Source organism: Acomys minous, assembly GCF_964271855.1.
Source record: "Acomys minous genome assembly, chromosome: 4".
NCBI classification, from domain to species: Eukaryota; Metazoa; Chordata; class Mammalia; order Rodentia; family Muridae; genus Acomys; species Acomys minous.
The window spans coordinates 112,077,728-112,096,099 of NC_140486.1; the positions used below are offsets into that span (position 1 = coordinate 112,077,728).

At 45.0% G+C, this 18,372-nt stretch overlaps 1 protein-coding gene across 3 annotated transcripts in view; it reads left to right on the forward strand.

Moving 5' to 3' along the window:
• The window catches only part of DGKD (diacylglycerol kinase delta), a 91,025-nt gene that overhangs the window by 616 nt on the left and 72,037 nt on the right, over positions 1-18,372 (forward strand). The window contains exons 1-2 of one of the 3 annotated variants that reach the window (XM_084780464.1): positions 15,925-16,080; positions 16,675-16,747. The exons of the other annotated variants lie outside the window; for them this stretch is intronic. Of the exons in view, the coding sequence (XP_084636590.1) occupies positions 16,739-16,747 (9 nt within the window). The 5' untranslated portion in view covers positions 15,925-16,080; positions 16,675-16,738. Of the gene's footprint in view, positions 1-15,924; positions 16,081-16,674; positions 16,748-18,372 lie in introns of those variants that run through there. 3 annotated transcript variants of the gene reach the window in all.

Genomic DNA, 18,372 nt, shown 5'->3' on the forward strand with positions numbered 1-18,372 from the left:
TCCTTCCCTCCTTGGGAAAGCCGCGACTCCTCACCCGCTGGGCACAGAACTCTCGGCGGAGAACTCCAGCCGCTCCGGCTGCAGTGCCGAGAGACGCGTGCTTTTTTGGTTTTCTTTCCTTAAGAATAAAGTTGCACTCTTCGCTTTTTCCCTTTTTGGTTCCTCTGAAAGCCGCGTATGGTTTCTTGCTGAGGTGAGCCCTCCTTGTTGGAAGGGCTTCCTCGGGCAGGTGGCTGGACAGGTGGCCGGGAGCAGGTTGCCACTGTGGGGCAACCCTGGCAGTTCCGGCTGGCACGGGCTTGCTCATCTTGCTGCAGTGCGCTTTTCCTCCGAGGCCAGTTAGTTACCCTTTACTGGACGAGCCATTTCTTGCTTTATCATCTGTCAGCCTCTGTTACTTGCCGCGAGTGTGGTGTCATTTAGGGGCTGACGTGTTAACACTGTTGTGAGGTACCCAGTTATTCAGCACATGGGACAGAACACCTGTGTTATTTCAGCTGTATCAGTAACAGTCTCAGTGATCATAGAACAGTTGTATGTATTCTTCAATTTCTCTTGGGCTAGCTTTGAGCACATCACTTGGGTTAATTTATATATAGAATTGGTGATAACCCAGCGAGCCCCCAGTATCCCTTATGGTGCTCTTACGGATTGGAAACTGAAGTGGAGCAGTTAAGTGAATTGCCCAGGGTGGCAGAGTAGTACAACGTGGGTCTGGGTTTGAATCTTGGCGAGGCTCTCACTGATAAGAGGCAGTTTTTCTTTCTAGGGGGTCAGGTTTTCCTTCTAGGGGGTCACGTGGGATGGTATAACATGGTAGATGCTGCGGAAGATTTGAACGCAGTGTCTGAAGGTTTAGGCACACCTGGAATGGCCAGCGGGTCAGATTGAGTGGAAGAGGCAGGAAAGGTCAGTGAGGGCCAGATAGGAAGGACCAGCCTGCCAGAGAGCACTGCTGAAGGCCATCCTAAGCATGGGATGTCGAGCAGATGTGCCCCAGGAACATGGTTAGGGAGCCCTGATACTGATAGGAATGCCCTTTCCTAGTGCTTGATCCTTCAGATAGGTACTGGTGTTAGGCAGATCAGATCCTGTGACGGAAGGGAATGAATGAAGGCCAAGATCACTGTGGAGAGGGTGGACTCCCCTGATTCCAGTGAGTCCAGAATTTTATTGGTCAGGAGGTGTCTCTCTGCTTTTCCTCACCCTCAGGACGAAAACAATAGCTGCTATACCAGCTGTTCTGGTTGGTGGGGGGAGTGACGGTTGTGGTGTTAAAAATACACCTCGGGGCCTTGCGTTCAGAATACGTTCACATCTGCTGTACAGATAGCTCAAGGCGGGTTTGTTTTTTTTTTTTTTCTTCTTCTGGGTTTGTTAGAGCTTGTTAGGGTGTGGGAAATGTGAAGTTCACTGTGTACGGCAATTCCCCTTTGTAGCACAGAAGCCATTCACAAATGTTTTCAGGTATATAGGTGTGTGGTCCATAGTGCAAATTTCCAAATGGTGTGATCAGAACCCGCTCTTAATGTTTTGCCAGAGGAGTTTAGTGTGTGTGTGTGGGGGGGTGGGGGTGGGAGGAGAGCTATGGCACGTGTGCTGAAGAGCAGAGAGGAAGCTGCAGGCAATGAGGCAATCCAGAGATGAAGCAACGTGCAGGAAGCCACTGTGGAGGGACAAAGGTCAAAATAAGGAGACCACATCAGAGTCCAGGAGCAGTGGGCTCCTCTAGAAATGGGGACTGTGGAGCCCCATTTGTCAGAGCCCTGGGAGGGCAGAGCTACTGCTACATGTACCCTTCCTGCCTGGGCATCCTGCCTGTAAGGGTCACCTCCTCTGCAGTTGGAAATACAGCGGGAGAACCAGGGATGGATCAGAGGACCAACTGGCCCAGGATCAGAGCTGTATGTATGGCAGGTTTTCATCTACTTCAAACTTAAGCCATCTTAATTGAGGAGAGAATTTGGGAGTGGTCCTCAGATTTTAGTGTTGAGACACATCTCTTGGGGATCCTATTAACTCCTTCATGTTGGTTGGGCAGGGCTGGGTGGGCCTAAGAATGTGTATTTTTTACAGGCTCCTAAAGTTGTTGCTGCTACTGTCCAGGAAGCATGCTGTGAGAAAAAAGACCCTAGGGCAGTCCTGTAGAGAAAAAAGCCTTACCAGGCTCCATGTGCATCTTCTGGTCATAAAGCCTTCTGAGAGTTTTCCTCTAAGCCCGCCCTGAAAATTCGATGTGTGTAGTATATTTTTTTGGGGGTGTGTGTGTGTGATGTTTCAAGACAGGGCTTCTCTGTGTAGCCTTGCCTGTCCTGGACTTGGTTTGTAGAACAGGCTGCCTTCAAACTTAGAGATTTGCCTGCTTCTACACCCTCCACCCATGCTGGGATTAAAGTCATGAGCTACCACACCCCCAAAGAAATGTTTGTGTTTCTGATTTCAAATGTAAAGCTTTGTTTTTCTTTGTGAAATAAAAACTAATAGAAATTAAGTAAAGGGTTCAGGTTTTATTTTTTATTTTACTGTTTGAAAGGACAAGGTGTCACGTAGTCCAGGCAAGCCTTAAACTTGCTATATAGCTGAGGATGACCTTGAACTTCTGATCTTTTGTCCTACTTCTTGAGTGGGTGCTACATGCCCCACCACTCATAGTTTTTGCAGTCCTGGGAATTACAGTTAGGGCCTTAGTGCTATATAAATTGTCTACCAGATGAGCTACTCCCCAGCCCTCAAGTTTTAAAAGCCTTGAAAAGCTCAGGCTTATGAAGCACAGCTCTGGCTGGGAAGGTAGCTCAGTGGGCAGAGTGCTTACCCAGCATGTGTGAAGCCCTGCATCACATAAACCAGGTCTGATGGGGGCCCTACCATAGCCTCAGTGGTTGGATGTAGGAGCAGGAGAATCAGGGTTTAGGTTCATCCTTGGAAACTAGCCATGTCTCAAAATAAATAAATAAAGAAAGAAAAAAGGGACAATAGCTCACATGTCATTCAATTTACTCATGTAAAGACTGGGGTTCATCTGTGCATAATGGCACACATTTTTTAAGTCCCAGATGCTCTGGAGGCTGAGGCAGGAGGGTCTAGAAAATCCTGGGCTATGTTAACAAGATCTTATCTTACGAAAACAAAACAAAGACTGGACAGTTGGGTGGCTTTCAGTATATTTACAGTTGTGCAACCACCACCATAGCCAATTTTAGAATGTTTTCTTCTCTGGTTCCCTCTCAGCTCCCTCAACCTTAGGCAACCACTCATGTAATTTCTGTCTCTATGCTTACCCATGCTGATTATTTTCTAGACCTAGAGTCATTTAGTATGCTGTCTTTTGTGTTTTGTTTCTATCATTAAGCATATTTATTTTTATCTTATTTAATTTTTTAAAAGATTTATTTATTTATTATATATACGATGTTTGCCAGCTTGTACAACTGTAGGCGGGAAGAGGGCACCAGATATCATTAAAGATGGTTGTGAGCTACCATGTGGTTGCTGGGAATTGAACTCGGGACCTCTGGAAGAGTAGGCAGTGCTCTTAACTGCTGAGCCACCTCTCCAGCCCAGCATATTTATTTATTTATTTATTTTTGTTTTTTTGAGACAAGGTCTCTCTGTGTTAGCCTTGGCTGTCCTGGAGTCACTTTGTAGACCAGGCTGGCCTCGAACTCACAGCGATCTGCCTGCCTCTGCCTCCCGAGTGCTCGGATTACAGGCGTGCGCCACCACGCCCGGCTCCAGCATATTTATTTTTTTAAAAAAGATTTAGCATGTAAAATGATGAGTTTTATTAGAGTACTCACACATACATATATCATTGTACTTACATTTAGTAAGTTTTCAGGATTCCTCCAAGTTTTATAGTGTGTGTCAGTACCACATCCCTTTTAGAAGATTTATTTATTTTGTATAAAGTGTTCTGCCTGCATGTATGCTGCAGGCCAGAAGAGGACATTAGAGTACATTATAGATGTTTGTGGGCCACCATGTAGTTGCTGGGAATTGAACTCAGAACCTTTGGAAGAGCAACCAGTTCTCTTAACCTCTGAGCCATCTCTCCAGCCCCACATCCCTTTTTATTACTTATTATTCCACAGTAGAGATAGACTTCATTTTATACATTTATCAGTTAATGGATATTAGGGTTACTTCTGTTCTTGACTTTTTTTTTTTTTTTGAGGCAGGGTTTCTCTGTGTAGGCTTAGCTGGCCTGGACTCACTTTGTAGACCTGGCTCACCTGGAACTCACAAAGATCTGCCTACCTCTGCCTCCCAAGTGCTGGGATTAAAGGTGTGTGCTATAACCCCCCAACAGCCCCCCGGGCTTTTTTTTTTTTTCAAGGCAGAGTTTCTCTGTTATCATGGCTGTCTTGGACTCCCTTTGTAGACCAGGCTGGCCTCAAACTCATAGAACTCACAGTGACCCGCCTGCCTCTGCCTCCTGAGTGCCGAGATTAAAGGCACACAGTAATCAAATGAAGATTCTAAGAATGAAGATTGTCATAAACTAAGCAATCAGTGGAAGAGTAGACATACCTAAGAAACTGCAGTGGCCCCGAAGGGTAGTTATAAAGGAAGCAGCCACAAGGAAGCCTGGGAACATGAAGAATACCTGGGGCTGGTGAGATGGCTACGAGGGGAAAGCGGCTTCCACTAATCCCAGTGACCTGAGTTCAGTCCTAAGTCCCACACTGTGAAAGGAGAAAGTCAGTACCAGGATGTTGTCATCTGACCTCCACATGCATACCACAGTACAGGCTTCCCTGCACTCCCAATAAATATATAAATGCAATACCTAAAAAGAAAGGAAACAGGGCTGGAGAGATGGCTCTGGTTAAGAGCACTAACTGTTCTTCCAGAGATCCTGAGTTCAATTCCCAGCAACCACATGGTGGCTCACAAACCATCTATAATGTGATCTGATGCTCTCTTCTGGCCTGCAGGTATACATGCAGGCAGAGTACTGTATACATACTAATAAATAAATAAATCTCTTAACAAAAATAAAATGACACATGTAAAGCACAGGTGTAAAGTGATTGAAAATAAATAGAGAAAGTAATACAATGACTAACCAAAAGAAATTTGATGTATTAGCTTTACTACCCAATAAAACTGGCAAAGGCCAAAGTTATCATACATAAAGATATTATATGATATCTGATAAATGACTTTATAAAAAGGCTTTAAAAACTTGTGAGAATATTGGGGCATGGCAGTGCATGCCTTTAAACCCAGCACTCAGGAGACAGAGACAGTTGGATCTGTGTGAGTTCTAGGCCAGCCTGGTCTACACAGAGAAACCCTGTCTCAGAAAACCAAAACAAAAACCAAACCAAAACAAAAAAACCCACCACTACCACCACCACCAAAAACAACAACAACAACAACAACAACAACAACAAAAAACCAAAAAGCAAACAAATAGAAACACCCAAGAAAACCACCAACCCCAAACTTGTGAGAAACTTTTAGGTACCTACTAATACAACTTCAAGCTACATGAAAGAAAAATTAACCCAAATATAACAGGAATCTCAAATATTAACAATCTGGTGGCACACCACCCATTGCATTCCCAGGAGAGGTAGAGGCAGAAGGGTTAGAGGTTTACGGTCACCCTTAGCTGGGTGGTGAGTTTGAGACTAGACTGGGATACTTGAGACCTTGCTTGAAAACAACAATAACAACACGGCCCTTCCCTAAATCATAGCAGGATTTGCTATTTTGAGGCAGTGTCTTGTTATGTAGCTCTTGTTAGTCTCAAATTCACAGCCGTTCTCGTGCCTCAGTCTCTCCAGTGCTGGGATTGCAGTTGTGCATCACTGTAGACACAGCTTCATAGTGGGATAATTTAATGCATGTGTCTTAGGAGGTGTTAGGACAGAGCAGACCATAAAAAGAATGTAAAAGTGGATCAGAATTGAACAACGTGGATAGACTACTACACCCAACAGTCACAGAGCTTGGTTCTCAAATATATAGACACATTTGTCAAAATTCCTCATGATGCTGGCTATAAGGCAAGCTTCAAAAATGTTCATAAGAATGTAACTATACAGAATATGTTTTCTGATAACAGTGGAATTAATACAAAGAAATCTTGAGATTGTATCTGGAAATTTAGGACTCAATTTCTAAGTAATTGATCGGTCAAAGAAAGCTGGAAATACTTTTTGAGTTGAATGATAGCAAAAACAAACAACCCGCCCCCTCCAAAAAAACAAAAACAAAAAAACCCAAAACCCAACCAGACCTGTCTATGCAGCTGTAATCCCAACACTCAGGAGGCTGAGGTAGGAGTGTGAGTGAGGACAGGTGGGGCCACAGATTAAAACACTTAGAGCCCCAACTAACAAGCAGCCGACCGACCAACCAACCAACCAACCAACCAAAAAAAAAAAAAAAAGCCCCAATCAGCCAAACACGATGGAGTTCAGTGTTGATAGGATGTAGCTGGAGTCACATCTAGAGGAAACTCTCCATCGGTTAACAGGCACAGGAGTAAGGAGGCTGGTGAGTGTTGGAAGCCATGTTAAGAGGTAAGAAGTCTGATAATAGGACTCGGATTGACAGGATGTCTTCTCACCCCTGTGAGAAGATGCTGCCAATCCGACTGGGTATGGATGATAGCAACCTGCGCCAAGGTGGAGTTAGCTGGGTTTGAGAGAGGGATAAGAGAAGACTCTGCTGGCTTGGTGTGGGTGTTGGGGAAGAGGAGGTTGATGACTCATGATGCAACGGGCCCTTCTCTGAGGCAGCTGTGAGTGAATAAGGACCAGTTTGGGGATTTTGCTCTGATCACCTCCGCCCCTGTGTGCTATCCTGGATTAAGCTTTTCCCTCCTCTCTACCCAGCCCCAATCACCATGTGGCAGCTCTGGGGACAGTTTATCCCAGCCTAGAGTCAAGTCAGGGTGACAATGGATTATGCTGCTCCAAGATAGGAAGAAGGGTAGGGAAGAGAGGTAGGACAAGAAGGAGAGCAGCTGCAGTGAAGGGAAGATGAGTGACTTCGTTTCAGCGGAAGAGTGGGCTGTGGGCCATCTCCAAACACCATAGCTTTTCCTTTACCACGTTAGGCCTTTGCACACAAACTTAATGGTAACATACAAACATCAGACATCCAGATAATTTCTGCATTTCCCTGATTGAACCCAATGGTCTTTTATGGCATTCTTCTTGGGGCATTGATGGTGTTATCTTTTTGTTTTGTTTTGTTTTTTGTTTTTTTGTTTTTTTGAGGCAGGGTTTCTCTGTAGCCCTGGCTGTCCTGGAACTCACTCCGTAGACCAGGCTGGCCTCCAACTCAGATCAGCCTGCCTCTGCCTCCCAAGTGCTGGGACTGAAGGTGTGTGCCATCACCGCCCGACTTTTATTTTATTGGAGACATGTTTCTCGGTGTAGCCTTGGTTGTCCTAGACTCTGTAGACTAGGCTGGCCTTGAGTTCACAGAGATCTGCCTGTTTCTGCTTCCCAGTGCCGGCTGACCTGGTTATCTTTGCTCTAGTTTATTAAGTGAGAACAGTCCCCTCCCTCCCTTCTCCCCACCATGACAGTAAATGCTGAAGAGATAAGAGCAGCTGTCATGTAAGATCTGATTGCTTCCTTATGGCCCTTTTCACATTGTTCTTTTATCCTCTGTTTCCTGTAACCTGGAAGTGAGAGGTCTCAGACTCCTTAAGATCCAGGCTGGCCTTAGGGGAAGCTTTGCATATGGGAAGCTCTGAACTCTGTTGTGCATCCAAACTCTGTTGTGCTGTGTCCTGTAATCTTGTCCCTTTGAGATGTTATCATTAGATACTTTCATGGATTTGTAGGGTTCTTTGCAGTTAGCAAGTTCTCTGGGGCTTCCTGGGTATTGTGCAAATGTAACTTTCCAGTCTTTATACATGATTTTTAGCCTTTAATATTTGTAATACTTTTCTGAGTGTGTACAATGGCATGTCCTCTGTGCTGTCATTTATTCCACATTTATGTTGTTATTGTCTCCCCTAGACCCTCTCTTTTGGCAGACCCTCTCTATGTATGCAGTCCAGGCTGACCTCAAACTTGAGATCCTTCTGCTTTTATCCCCTAAATGCTAGTATAGGCATGTGACATCTAGCCAGTCATGGGCTTTGTTTTAAATTTTTAGTTTTTGGTTTTCACTCTGTCTCGCTATATGGCTCTGGCTGGCCTGGAACTCACTGCATAGCCCAGGCTGACCATGAGCTCAGAGAGATCTGCCTGCCTCTATTTCCTCAGCATTGAGATCAAAGGTGTATCATCATACTTAGCTTCCCCACCGCAGGGTTTCTCTGTGTAGCCTTGACTGTCCTGGACTTGCTTTGTAGACCAGGCTGGCCTCAAACTCACAGTGATCTGCCTGCCCCTGCCTCCCACGTGCTGGGATTAAAGGAGTGTGCCACCATGCTCGGCTACCTAGCTATTTTTAATGTAAAATTTTTACTTATTATTTTGCGTGTATTGTGTATATGTTTGTGTATGTAGGCTAGACATGACTTTGGGTAGCTGGTACTCATAAGTTCCAGGGATAACGATGTTTTCCCATTGAGCCTTGTTTCTGACCTGAGAGCTTTTTTTTTTTCTTTTTCGTCTTTTTCTTTTAAGTTTTATTTTTTATTTTTTTGAGACAAGGTTTCTCTATGTAGCCTTGGCTGTCCTATACTTGATTTATAGACCAGTCTGACCTTGAACTCACAGAGGATCCACCTGTCTCTGCCTCTCAAGTGCTGGGATTGGATTTTAATTTTGCTGTCATGTGATGAATTTTGCTTTTTCTAATCTTGGCCTTTATTTTAGCTTATTGTCTTTTAAATTTCATCCTGTTCTCATTTTGGTGTTCCCTGCCTTTTGAAAAATGATTAATTTTATTTTCTAATAAAGGCACTGTCTTCCTGGGTCTTACTAGTGAAGAGAAGCACATGTGCATGCTTCCTTCCCCCACCTTGCCTTTTTCTCCACTTGCCTTTTTCTCCACTCTCTTTCTTTCCTCTGCTCCCCAACCCCCATCCCCCTCTCAGTCCTCAAATGGTCCAAAGGTCTCACCCATGCTTGGCAGGCTGTCTACTTTGTCACTCCTCCAACTCAACAGCATGCATTTTCTAAAACAGCCTTTTATATTCTATAATAATTCATTTCATATTCATGCACATACTTTATGGCATATATTTTCTTTAGTTTACCTACGTTCTCCATTGTATTTCATTTTAGTTGGAACCACCATGTGTGTGGCTCCTGAAGAAATGCTGAACACCCTCAGACTGGCCTTAGCTATGTAGCTCACCTGTGCAGTTCCACTTCCAGTGTCCATTGTAGACTTTGTCCTTAAGTTGTGGGTATTTAGCAGTCTCCTACCCCCCACCACTGCCTGGCTCGATCTGGTGCATCCCAGATGGGCTGTGGTCAGGATTGGGAGGAATCAGCTGCCTCCAGTTTGAACTCCACTCTGATTGCCTGATGAACGGTGCTTTGTATTTATGGAAGAATTGAAGAGGGTCCCAGCATCTCTCCCTTCCTTTTTCTCTCCTTTTTAGATCTTACTGAGACCTGTCTGGTCTCAAACTTTCTGTCCTTCAGTTGCAGCCTCCCAAGTGCTAGGGTTCTAAGCCTGTACTATCATTTCCGTCTACAAAAGTTTTTGATTTTAGATAAATCTTGTTCATTTTTTGGCTGCTTCTTTTGGTGTTAATATTTTAAGAAGCCATATCCAAACCCAAGGATGATACAGTCCCATGGACTTCTGAAGCTTTATTGTTGCAGTTCTTATACTTAATCTGACTGTTTGGAGTTATTTTTATCTGGTGTGAAGTACAGTCCTGAGGTGTTCAGCTGTCTCAGCTCTCCAGCTGCAGTCTCAAGTGCAGTGTCCATTGAAAGTGGTTTCTAGGAAGAGTTTGTTGGCTGTCCTGGATTCTCTTTGTAGACCAGGCTGGCCTCGAACTCACAGCGATCCGCCTGCCTTTGCCTCCCGAGTGCTGGGATTAAAGGCGTGCACCACCATGCCTGGCCTGTTGAGATCTTTTAAAAAACCTTTTGAGTAAAGGGAATTTGGGAGAGCTACTGGTCTCCTTTCTGTATATGACTGGATGTTTTCATGCTTCAAGTGGACAAGGAAAACCCAAGGTTGTCAAGGCTATGAAGTGTGCACATACTCAGCATATGTGAAACTGTGCTCTCTATTTCCAGCACCAGATCAAACCAAAGTTGCAAACTGCCTCACATGAAAGGACATGTCAAGTCCAGGTGTGGTGGCTCATGCCTTTAATCTCATTACTCGGGAGGCAGAGGCAGGCGGATCTCTCTGTAAATTCGAGGCCAGCCTGGTCTACAAAGAGAATTCCAGGACAGCCAGGGCTACACAGAGAAATCAAGTCTTGAGAAACAAACAACAAGCAAACAAGAACATGTCAAACTGGGTGTGGTGGTGTACACTTTAGTTCTAGCACTTGGGAGACAGAGGCAGGCAGATCTCTGAGTTCAAAGCCATCTTGGTCTACACAGTTGATACCTTATCCCAGACAAGCAAACATCTAGCAACATCAACAACCATTGTCAAGGGCTGTAGAGATGGCTGAGGGTTAAGAGGACATATTATTCCCCAAATCCACATCAGGTGCCTCACAACTCCCTGCGACTCTAGCTTCAGGAGATCTGAACACTTCTGTAATCTGCAGGCATGTGCATACGCCCGTACAGAGACCAAAACATACATAACACGAAAAAGAAAATAAATCTTAAAAAGCAATTCATCAGACCTTTCCAGTTCACTGTCAGCGAGTAAATGACTAGTATTAAGTGCTGGCCTATGCGCTTGCGTGGTCGCTCTCCCTCCCTCCCTCTCCCTTCCCTCCCTCTCTCCTTCTCTCTCTCCCACCTCCCTCCCTCCATGTGTGTATGTATGTATATACGTATGTATTTCACCCTCACAAGGTTGTGAAGGCACTGGCATACCCTGTCCCCAGTCACACAGAACAACTGACTGAGCAAGCCAGAACAGGTGTAGGCTAGTGCAGCCTGCTGTGCAGGTGATTGAGGAAGAGGAATGGGACAGTGCTTTGTGCTGTTGGGAAATAGCACAGCAAAGTCAAGTTTGCAGAGTGTACTTTAGCTGTGTGAAAAACAGCATTCTGAGGGAGATGATATTGGGCTCCTGGGGTGTGTGTGTGTGTGTGTGTGTGTGTGTGTGTGTGTGTGTGTGTGTGTGTGTGTGTGTGTGTGAGAGAGAGAGAGAGAGAGAGAGAGAGAGAGAGAGAGAGAGAGAGAGAGAGATGGGGGGATTTGCAGTATTTTTAGTTTATGTAAACTGTTTTCTTGCATTTTCTCACAGGGGCATGTGTTATTTTATACTAGGGAAAAAGGGGGCTGTCCTTCAGTGAGGGTCGGGACAATGAGTGGAGCCTGATAGTCAGGGTGGTATACTTCCCATGTGGGAAATGGAGAGAGGCCTGTCTTCATTCTCTTCTCTGGAACATTCTAAAACACAACCAGACCTGGTAGATTAAAGCAGTCTGAATCTTAAGTGTCATAGGGAGCCCACCAGAGATAACACTCAGATGCAGTTTATAGCCAATTGAAAGTCTTTATTCCATCTGGCTGGGATTATACTCAGGTATTCAGGACCCAAGGGTAGTGTTCAGTGTTTAGAGTGAGGGTTTTGTTTGTTTGTTTGTTTTTGTTTTTTGAGAGAGGGTTTCTTTGTGTAACTTTGGCTGTCCTGGACTCACTTTGTAGATCAGGCTGGCCTAAAACTCACAGCAATCCACCTGCCTCTGCCTCCCATGTGCTGGGATTAAAGGTGTGTGCCACCACGCCTGCCTAAGTAAGGGGTTTTAAAAGGCAAAACCTACATCCTGGTATCTCATTCAGCAGCTGCACGGGGAGGTTTGCACAAGCAGGCAAAGAACCCCAAGTTGTCAAGCTATGACAACAGAAGCCAAAGAAGCTGTTAGCTGGGGCGTCTTGACCTTAGGTTCCTAGAATAGAGTTGGATACTTTTCCCCAGGGCTTTCCACCAGGTATATCCAATTCTAGTTAAACATAAAGTGGTCACAGCAGGAATGCAGGATGGAGGAACCTTTGCAGTCTTTTCCCCTGTCACATTCCCACTAGTTCTATAGGCATGAAGCAAATCATTCACTTGTCCTTTGGGGGTGGGTGGGCATAGCTGGTCCTAAGGACATACAGTTGAGGATGCAGGATCCTATCACTAGCTTGATCACAATAAGAATCAGTGGTCTATCTAATGCTGACAGTAAGGTGGTCTGCCATGGGACCAGGTAAACAAGGACTGATGCCAATTATTCTTTGAGCTTTTCTCTGACCATGGCAAGGTTTTCCTTGCCCCATGATTGGTTGGCATAGAAACAGTTTTTGCCAGTTTCCAAGATCACTTAGGTCAGAGTTTCCTTAAGAGTTCTAGTCATCCTTTCTACCTGACCTGAGCTTACACACAGTGTAATTTCCAATTAATGTTTAATACCCGTTTCAGATTTTGAGACACTTTGGCCGTGAAGGCTGGACCATTTTGGATCTGGAATATAGAGGCAGTCCAAAAATTGGAATTATTTCCTGGAGAAGTTTCTTAGTAACTATTGATGTTCCAAGGTGGGTAGGCCTTCACCCAACCTGAGAAGCTGTCTACCAATACCAGCAAATATTTATAGCCAAAACCAGTAGGCCTAATTTCAGTAAAATCCAACATCCAATTTTCCCAGGCCCATTTCCTCTTGCGGGGGAGGGGGTGGGGTGGGAGGTGGGGTGGGGCAAGGTGTCTTCCCCATTTGGGGCTTCTCTCAGTACAAGTGACACATCTAAAAGTGGTGTTTTAATTAGGCTTTCCAAATTTGGGACATAATACCTGAGTCTGAGGAGTTCAGCAGTTTTCATAGTACTTAGGTAGGTGATGTAGATAACCGTTGCCTTCCCAGACTCCTGAGAAAAATGGGTCTGCTGTCCAGCAGCATCCACCATACTTGTTTATCCTGTATGGTCAGCTCTTGTTTTGCTCAGTCAATCTCACTTGGGGTATATTCTTGGCGGTCCTATGTGCTGGGCTTTGGCAGAGCTGCCAAGACCTGGTGAGTCCCCACTGGTTCTAGGGCTGCTTCTTGGGTAGCCAAGTCACTCATTCTTTTGCCTCTGGCTTCTGGGGAAATCTCCTTGTTAGTGTCTATGGCATTGAACAACAGCCACCCTCTTGGGTAAGTAGATAGCTTCCAATAGGATTAAGATTTCTTCTCTATTTTTGATTTCTTTTCCTGCTGAAGTTAACAAATTCTCTTTCCTTGAATAGAGCCCCATGGACATAGGCTGTAACATATTGTAAACATATCATCTATCATTGTATATGGTGATAAGAGAACCGAACAGAAGACAGGGTTTTATATAGGGTTTGGGGGATGCCTTTTGGGGTACCCTGGAATTGGAGGGATTATGTGGCCCGATCTCAAGGCAAGCTCAGGGATTTGTGGGATTTTGTTTTCAGTAGGGTGGGGCCTGATTACTCTCCCATCTCAAGGGGCTGAGAATGACTGTTATAGCCATTAGGGAAGTCTTGGGGTGGGAGTCAACACTGGCTAGGCACTCTTGAACCTCGGGGAGTGGGTCAAGCCTGGCAGCCAGAATAGTGTAGGGGTGGAGCTTGGCAGTAGAGGTCTCCAGGCTTACAAATGGAGTTCCTGCCTAGACAGGGAATAGCATCAGATAGCCTGGTCTTTCCCTCAGTAGAGTGCTTAAGTTAAAGCTAAAAGCTCATCTTATTGAGCTGAGGGTTCTACTGATTAAAGACTTAAAAGTTGGGCTGGGTGTGGTGGTGCATACCTTTAATCCCAGCACTCGGGCAGAGGCAGGCAGATCACTGGGAGTTTGAGGCCAGCCTGGTCTACAAAGCGAGTCCAGGACAGCCAGGGCCAACACAGGGAAACCCTGTCTCGAAAAACCAAAACCAAAATAAAAAACAAAGCAAAACAAAAAACAAACAAAAAAAGACACCCCACCCCACTCCGCCCCCCCCAAAAAAAAAAGAAAAGGAAAAAAAAAAGACTTAAAACTGGTCCTGTTTTGGATGAAACTACTTCCATCTGTAAACAATATCTGTCACCAATGGGTCATCAGTCAGATCAGGCTTGATGGACTGGCTCAGGTCACTCACTTCAAGATAGTCATTTAGGGGATCTGAGGGTCATCATCCATCAGGAGACTGGCAGGTTTGAGGGCTGCTGTATTATGGAACCAAATGTGGGTTGTATTAGGTCTGAGACCTCAACAGATTGGTGCTGTCAGGAATAGTTAGTGCCCTAAAGTTAATTTGTCAGTTTCTTTTACCAGTATACTTAGCCATCTGGATGTGACTGAGTCAAGTCTCTTCTACAGAGATGTCATGGGTCTTTTCCAGGGTCTCAGGGTTCGTGTGAGCACCTCCTAGGCAATGCCTCTGGCTTTATCCATGTACAAGTGAAATGGCTTAGTAATGTCTGGGTGTCAGGCCTGGGATAGACACCAGGGCAAATTTCAAGGCTTTGTAGGTCCTCTACTCTGTGCCAATCTGTGTACCCCTGGTGCTGGCTGTTGAGGAGCTTGGCTATTTTACTAAATCCCATTATCCATAGCTAGCAGTATCCAACTACTCCCAGAAAATCTCATATCCAGTGTGGAAACAGAGATTGGCAGGATGAATGAAATATGGTAATGGGAAATCATCTACTTACCTACCTCTAGGTTGTAGCCTAGGTGTGTGATCTGAGTGACACACGGCTGAGCCTTCTTGGTTTACAGTCTGTACCCCAGGGCCTGGAGTACAGCCCTTTTTTCTTCTTATAATTAGTTTAATTGATGTGCATTGGTGTGAGGGTGTAACTGGAGTTACAGACAGTTGTGAGCTGCCATGTGAATGCTGGGAATTGAACCCGGGTCCTTTCAAAGATCAGACAGTGCTCTTAACCACAGAGCCATCTCTCTAGACCACTTGGAGCGTTTCTAAAAGGCCTTCTGTCATCTGTCTACATTTCTCAGTGGTTGAAGCTATAAAGAGGTCTTCTTCATACCAGATAAGGGTACTCTGTGGATATTTTTGTCTGAATTCCAACAGATTTGCACTTAGGTCTTCCGTCAAATGATGTGTTGGTAAGTTTTGTCTGTTTCTCTTATTTTCTCTTCTCTGTTGCCCTAAGGGCAGTGATCACCGCACAGCAGTTTCTTTCCCTGTATGTCTTCGGCTGAATCTTGCCTGTTGTAAGCTTCCTGAGCATTTTAGAAAAGTTGAGATCTATTCATCCCTTCAAATGCTGCCCCCCCTTTTTTTCTCCCCCCCCCTTTTTTAAAGCAGGGTTTCTCTGTCCTGGACTGGACTCACTTTGTAGACTAGGTTGGCCTTGAACTCACAGAGATCTGCCTGCCTCTGCCTCCGAGTGCTGGGATTACAGACGTGTGCCACTGCATCTGGGCCAAACCTCTCTTATTTATGGAGTCTTTTTTTCCCCATGATCGGGGGTAATTATATGAAAAGGCCATTTTACATGACGAAGGCCATTTTTAGTGGCTTGCTGGTTAGTGGGCATTTGGGTCTATGGGAATAAATAATGGATGAGTTTTAAAAACCCATTGGATGATTCATCAGGTCCTTGAGTAACCTGACTTACCTTACCTTGGATAAATTGGTACCATTTTGTTTGCTGCTTTTAAACCTTTCCAATAATGTTTGGCCAAAAATATCCAACGTCCCTTATCTTAAAACAGACTGATAAGGGCTGTGGCTTCTTTGAAGACAGTGAGGGTTTTGGGTCATCCAATTATACAAGTCACTGTGAGAGAAGGAGACATCATAAACCATGATGAGGGAGTAGTTCTGGGGGTACACCCTCCCCAGGTGCACCCTGCTGCTTAGAGCAGGTAGTGCAGGGAGGGAGGAGAGGAGAGAGGGAGAACTAGCACACTAAGCTAGGAAACTATTTCCTCCTCCCCTTGAGTACTCTGCTTAGAAGGGAGTGGGCCCCCTGATGAGAGGCTGGGCCCTTTCCCACCTCCACACTGGGCAGGATCCCAGGACCTTGAGTGACAATAAGGGACTAAACAAGGAGGAATGAAGGTAAGTTTCCTCTTGGGGGTGGGGGTAGGTTTAGGTTTCTCTGGGTAACCTAGCCAGGACCAAAAGATTCAGTTTAACAAGAGGGTAGAGGGCAAAGGTCTTAAGCGTGGGGGTGGGGTGGGGGGGCAAGTGGGGGGTGTCTCACACTAGAGAAAGCCATTTGTTATTACAGGGAAACTAGTGGCTGCCACTGCCAGCTCTGAAGCCACCACTGTAGCCATAGCAACAGCAGCAACCAGCTGTAAGCAGGAAGGGGGAAGGCAAGGTGCTGCAGCATGGGCAGTCAGCTCTAATCTTGGGAAGGCTCACTCTCCCTTCTATTTTAGATCTGTTTCTCCAGCCGCTAGAACTGACAGAAACATACAGAGAGACATAATCATACAGAGATACATAGTAAAAAACAACCAAGGGTGCCCCCCTCACCCATTCATACACCTCGTCAGACCAGGGGCATCTGGTGATGTCTCAGATAGATCCCAGACCTAGGATCTAGGTCACTTCCACTTTCCATCTTATCTCCTAACCAGATGGCCTCTGGAGGTGTTCAGACCAGAAGACTTTTGACTAAGCTTTTATTTATTTTTTTCCTTTTAGGTGGTAGCTTGGTGCTTCTGGAGCACTTGGTGATGATCAATCAGAATTTTTCTGGAGCCCTGGAATGTTTCAGGTTGCCCCCTAGGAACCCTTTACAGCCAGTGCACTCTCCCAGGGGTACTGAGACTGCTAAGTATTAGAGGGGGGTCCAGACACTGGGGATCTTGCTGGGGCCTCCAAAATGTTAAGAGGATCCCAGGAGAAATGACTATTGAAACACACTTAGACAATTTATAGCTTTATTTCAGCTGTCTGGGACTCTACTTAGGTATTCAAGTCCCAAGTGTTTAGAGTAAGGAGTTTAAAAAATCACATCTTGGTATCTCACTTAGCAGCTGCAGGGGAAGGTGCAATCAAGCAGTTTAACAGAAGCTAAGCTAAGTGGTTACCTGGGGTTGGGGAGAAGGTTTGCACAAGCAGTTTAACAGAAGCTAAGGTAAATTAGATTCTTAGAATAGATATGAATAATTTTCCTCGGGGCTTTCCATCAAAGAGATCAGATTTCTAGTTAAACCTGAAATGACCTCTCAGCGGGGCATGATGGTGCACCCCTTTAATCCCAGCACTGGGACACTGAAGCAGGCGGATCTCTGTGAGTTCGAGGCCAGCCTGGTCTCCAAAGGGAGTCTAGGACAGCCAGGACTCCACAGAGAAACCCTGTCTGGAGCAGGGGACGGGGAAACACACCAAAATAAATAAATAATAAAATGACCTCTCAGCAAGAATATAAGATGGAGGACCCTCTGCACTATCTACAAAAAGGCATGACTTATAGAAACATAGTTTAAAAATTCTCTAATAATGTAATAATCTGCACATTGTATGGAACAGCTTTGCAGTGTTGCTCTGTTTGTTTGTTTTTTTTTTTTAAATACATCTGTTTTTAAATTTTTATTTCATTTATGTGCGTTCGTTTCAGATCTTGGAGTTACAGACAGTTGTGAGCTGCCATGTGGGTGCTGGGAATTGAACCTGGGTCCTTTGGAAGAGCAGGCAGTGCTCTTAACCACTGAGCCATCTCTCCAGCCCCAGTGTTGCTCTTTGTTTGAACTATTTTTTTTTTTTTTTTTTTTTTTTTGGTTTTTTGAGACAGGGTCTCTCTGTGTTAGCCTTGGCTGTCTTAGACTCTCTTTGTAGACCAGGCTGGCCTCGAACTCACAGTGATCTGTCTGCCTCTGCCTCCCGAGTGCTGGGATTAAAGGCATGCGCCACCACACCCGGCCCTTGTTTGAACTTTTTAATTCTGTGCTGAAAATTAAACTTACCTAAGCAGAGAGTTGAAGATCTTGATAGAAATAGGATCTGTTGGGGCTGGAGAGATGGCTCAGTGGTTAAGAATGCTGCCTACTTTTCCAAAGGTCCTGAGCTCAATTCCCAGCAACCATATGGTGGCTCACAACCATCTTTAATGTGATCTGATGCCCTCTTCTGGCTTGCAGGTGTACATGCAGGCAGAACACGGACACATAATAATAAATACACCTTTAAGAAAAAAGAAATAGGGGCTGGAGAGATTGCTCAAAGGTTAAGAGCACTGACTGCTCTTCCAAAGGTCATGAGTTCAATTCTCAGCAACCACATGGTGGCTCACAACCATCTATAGCGAAATCTGGTGCTGTCTTCTGGCCTGCAGGCAGAATGCTATATATATATATATATATATATATATATATATATATATATATATTACATAAATAA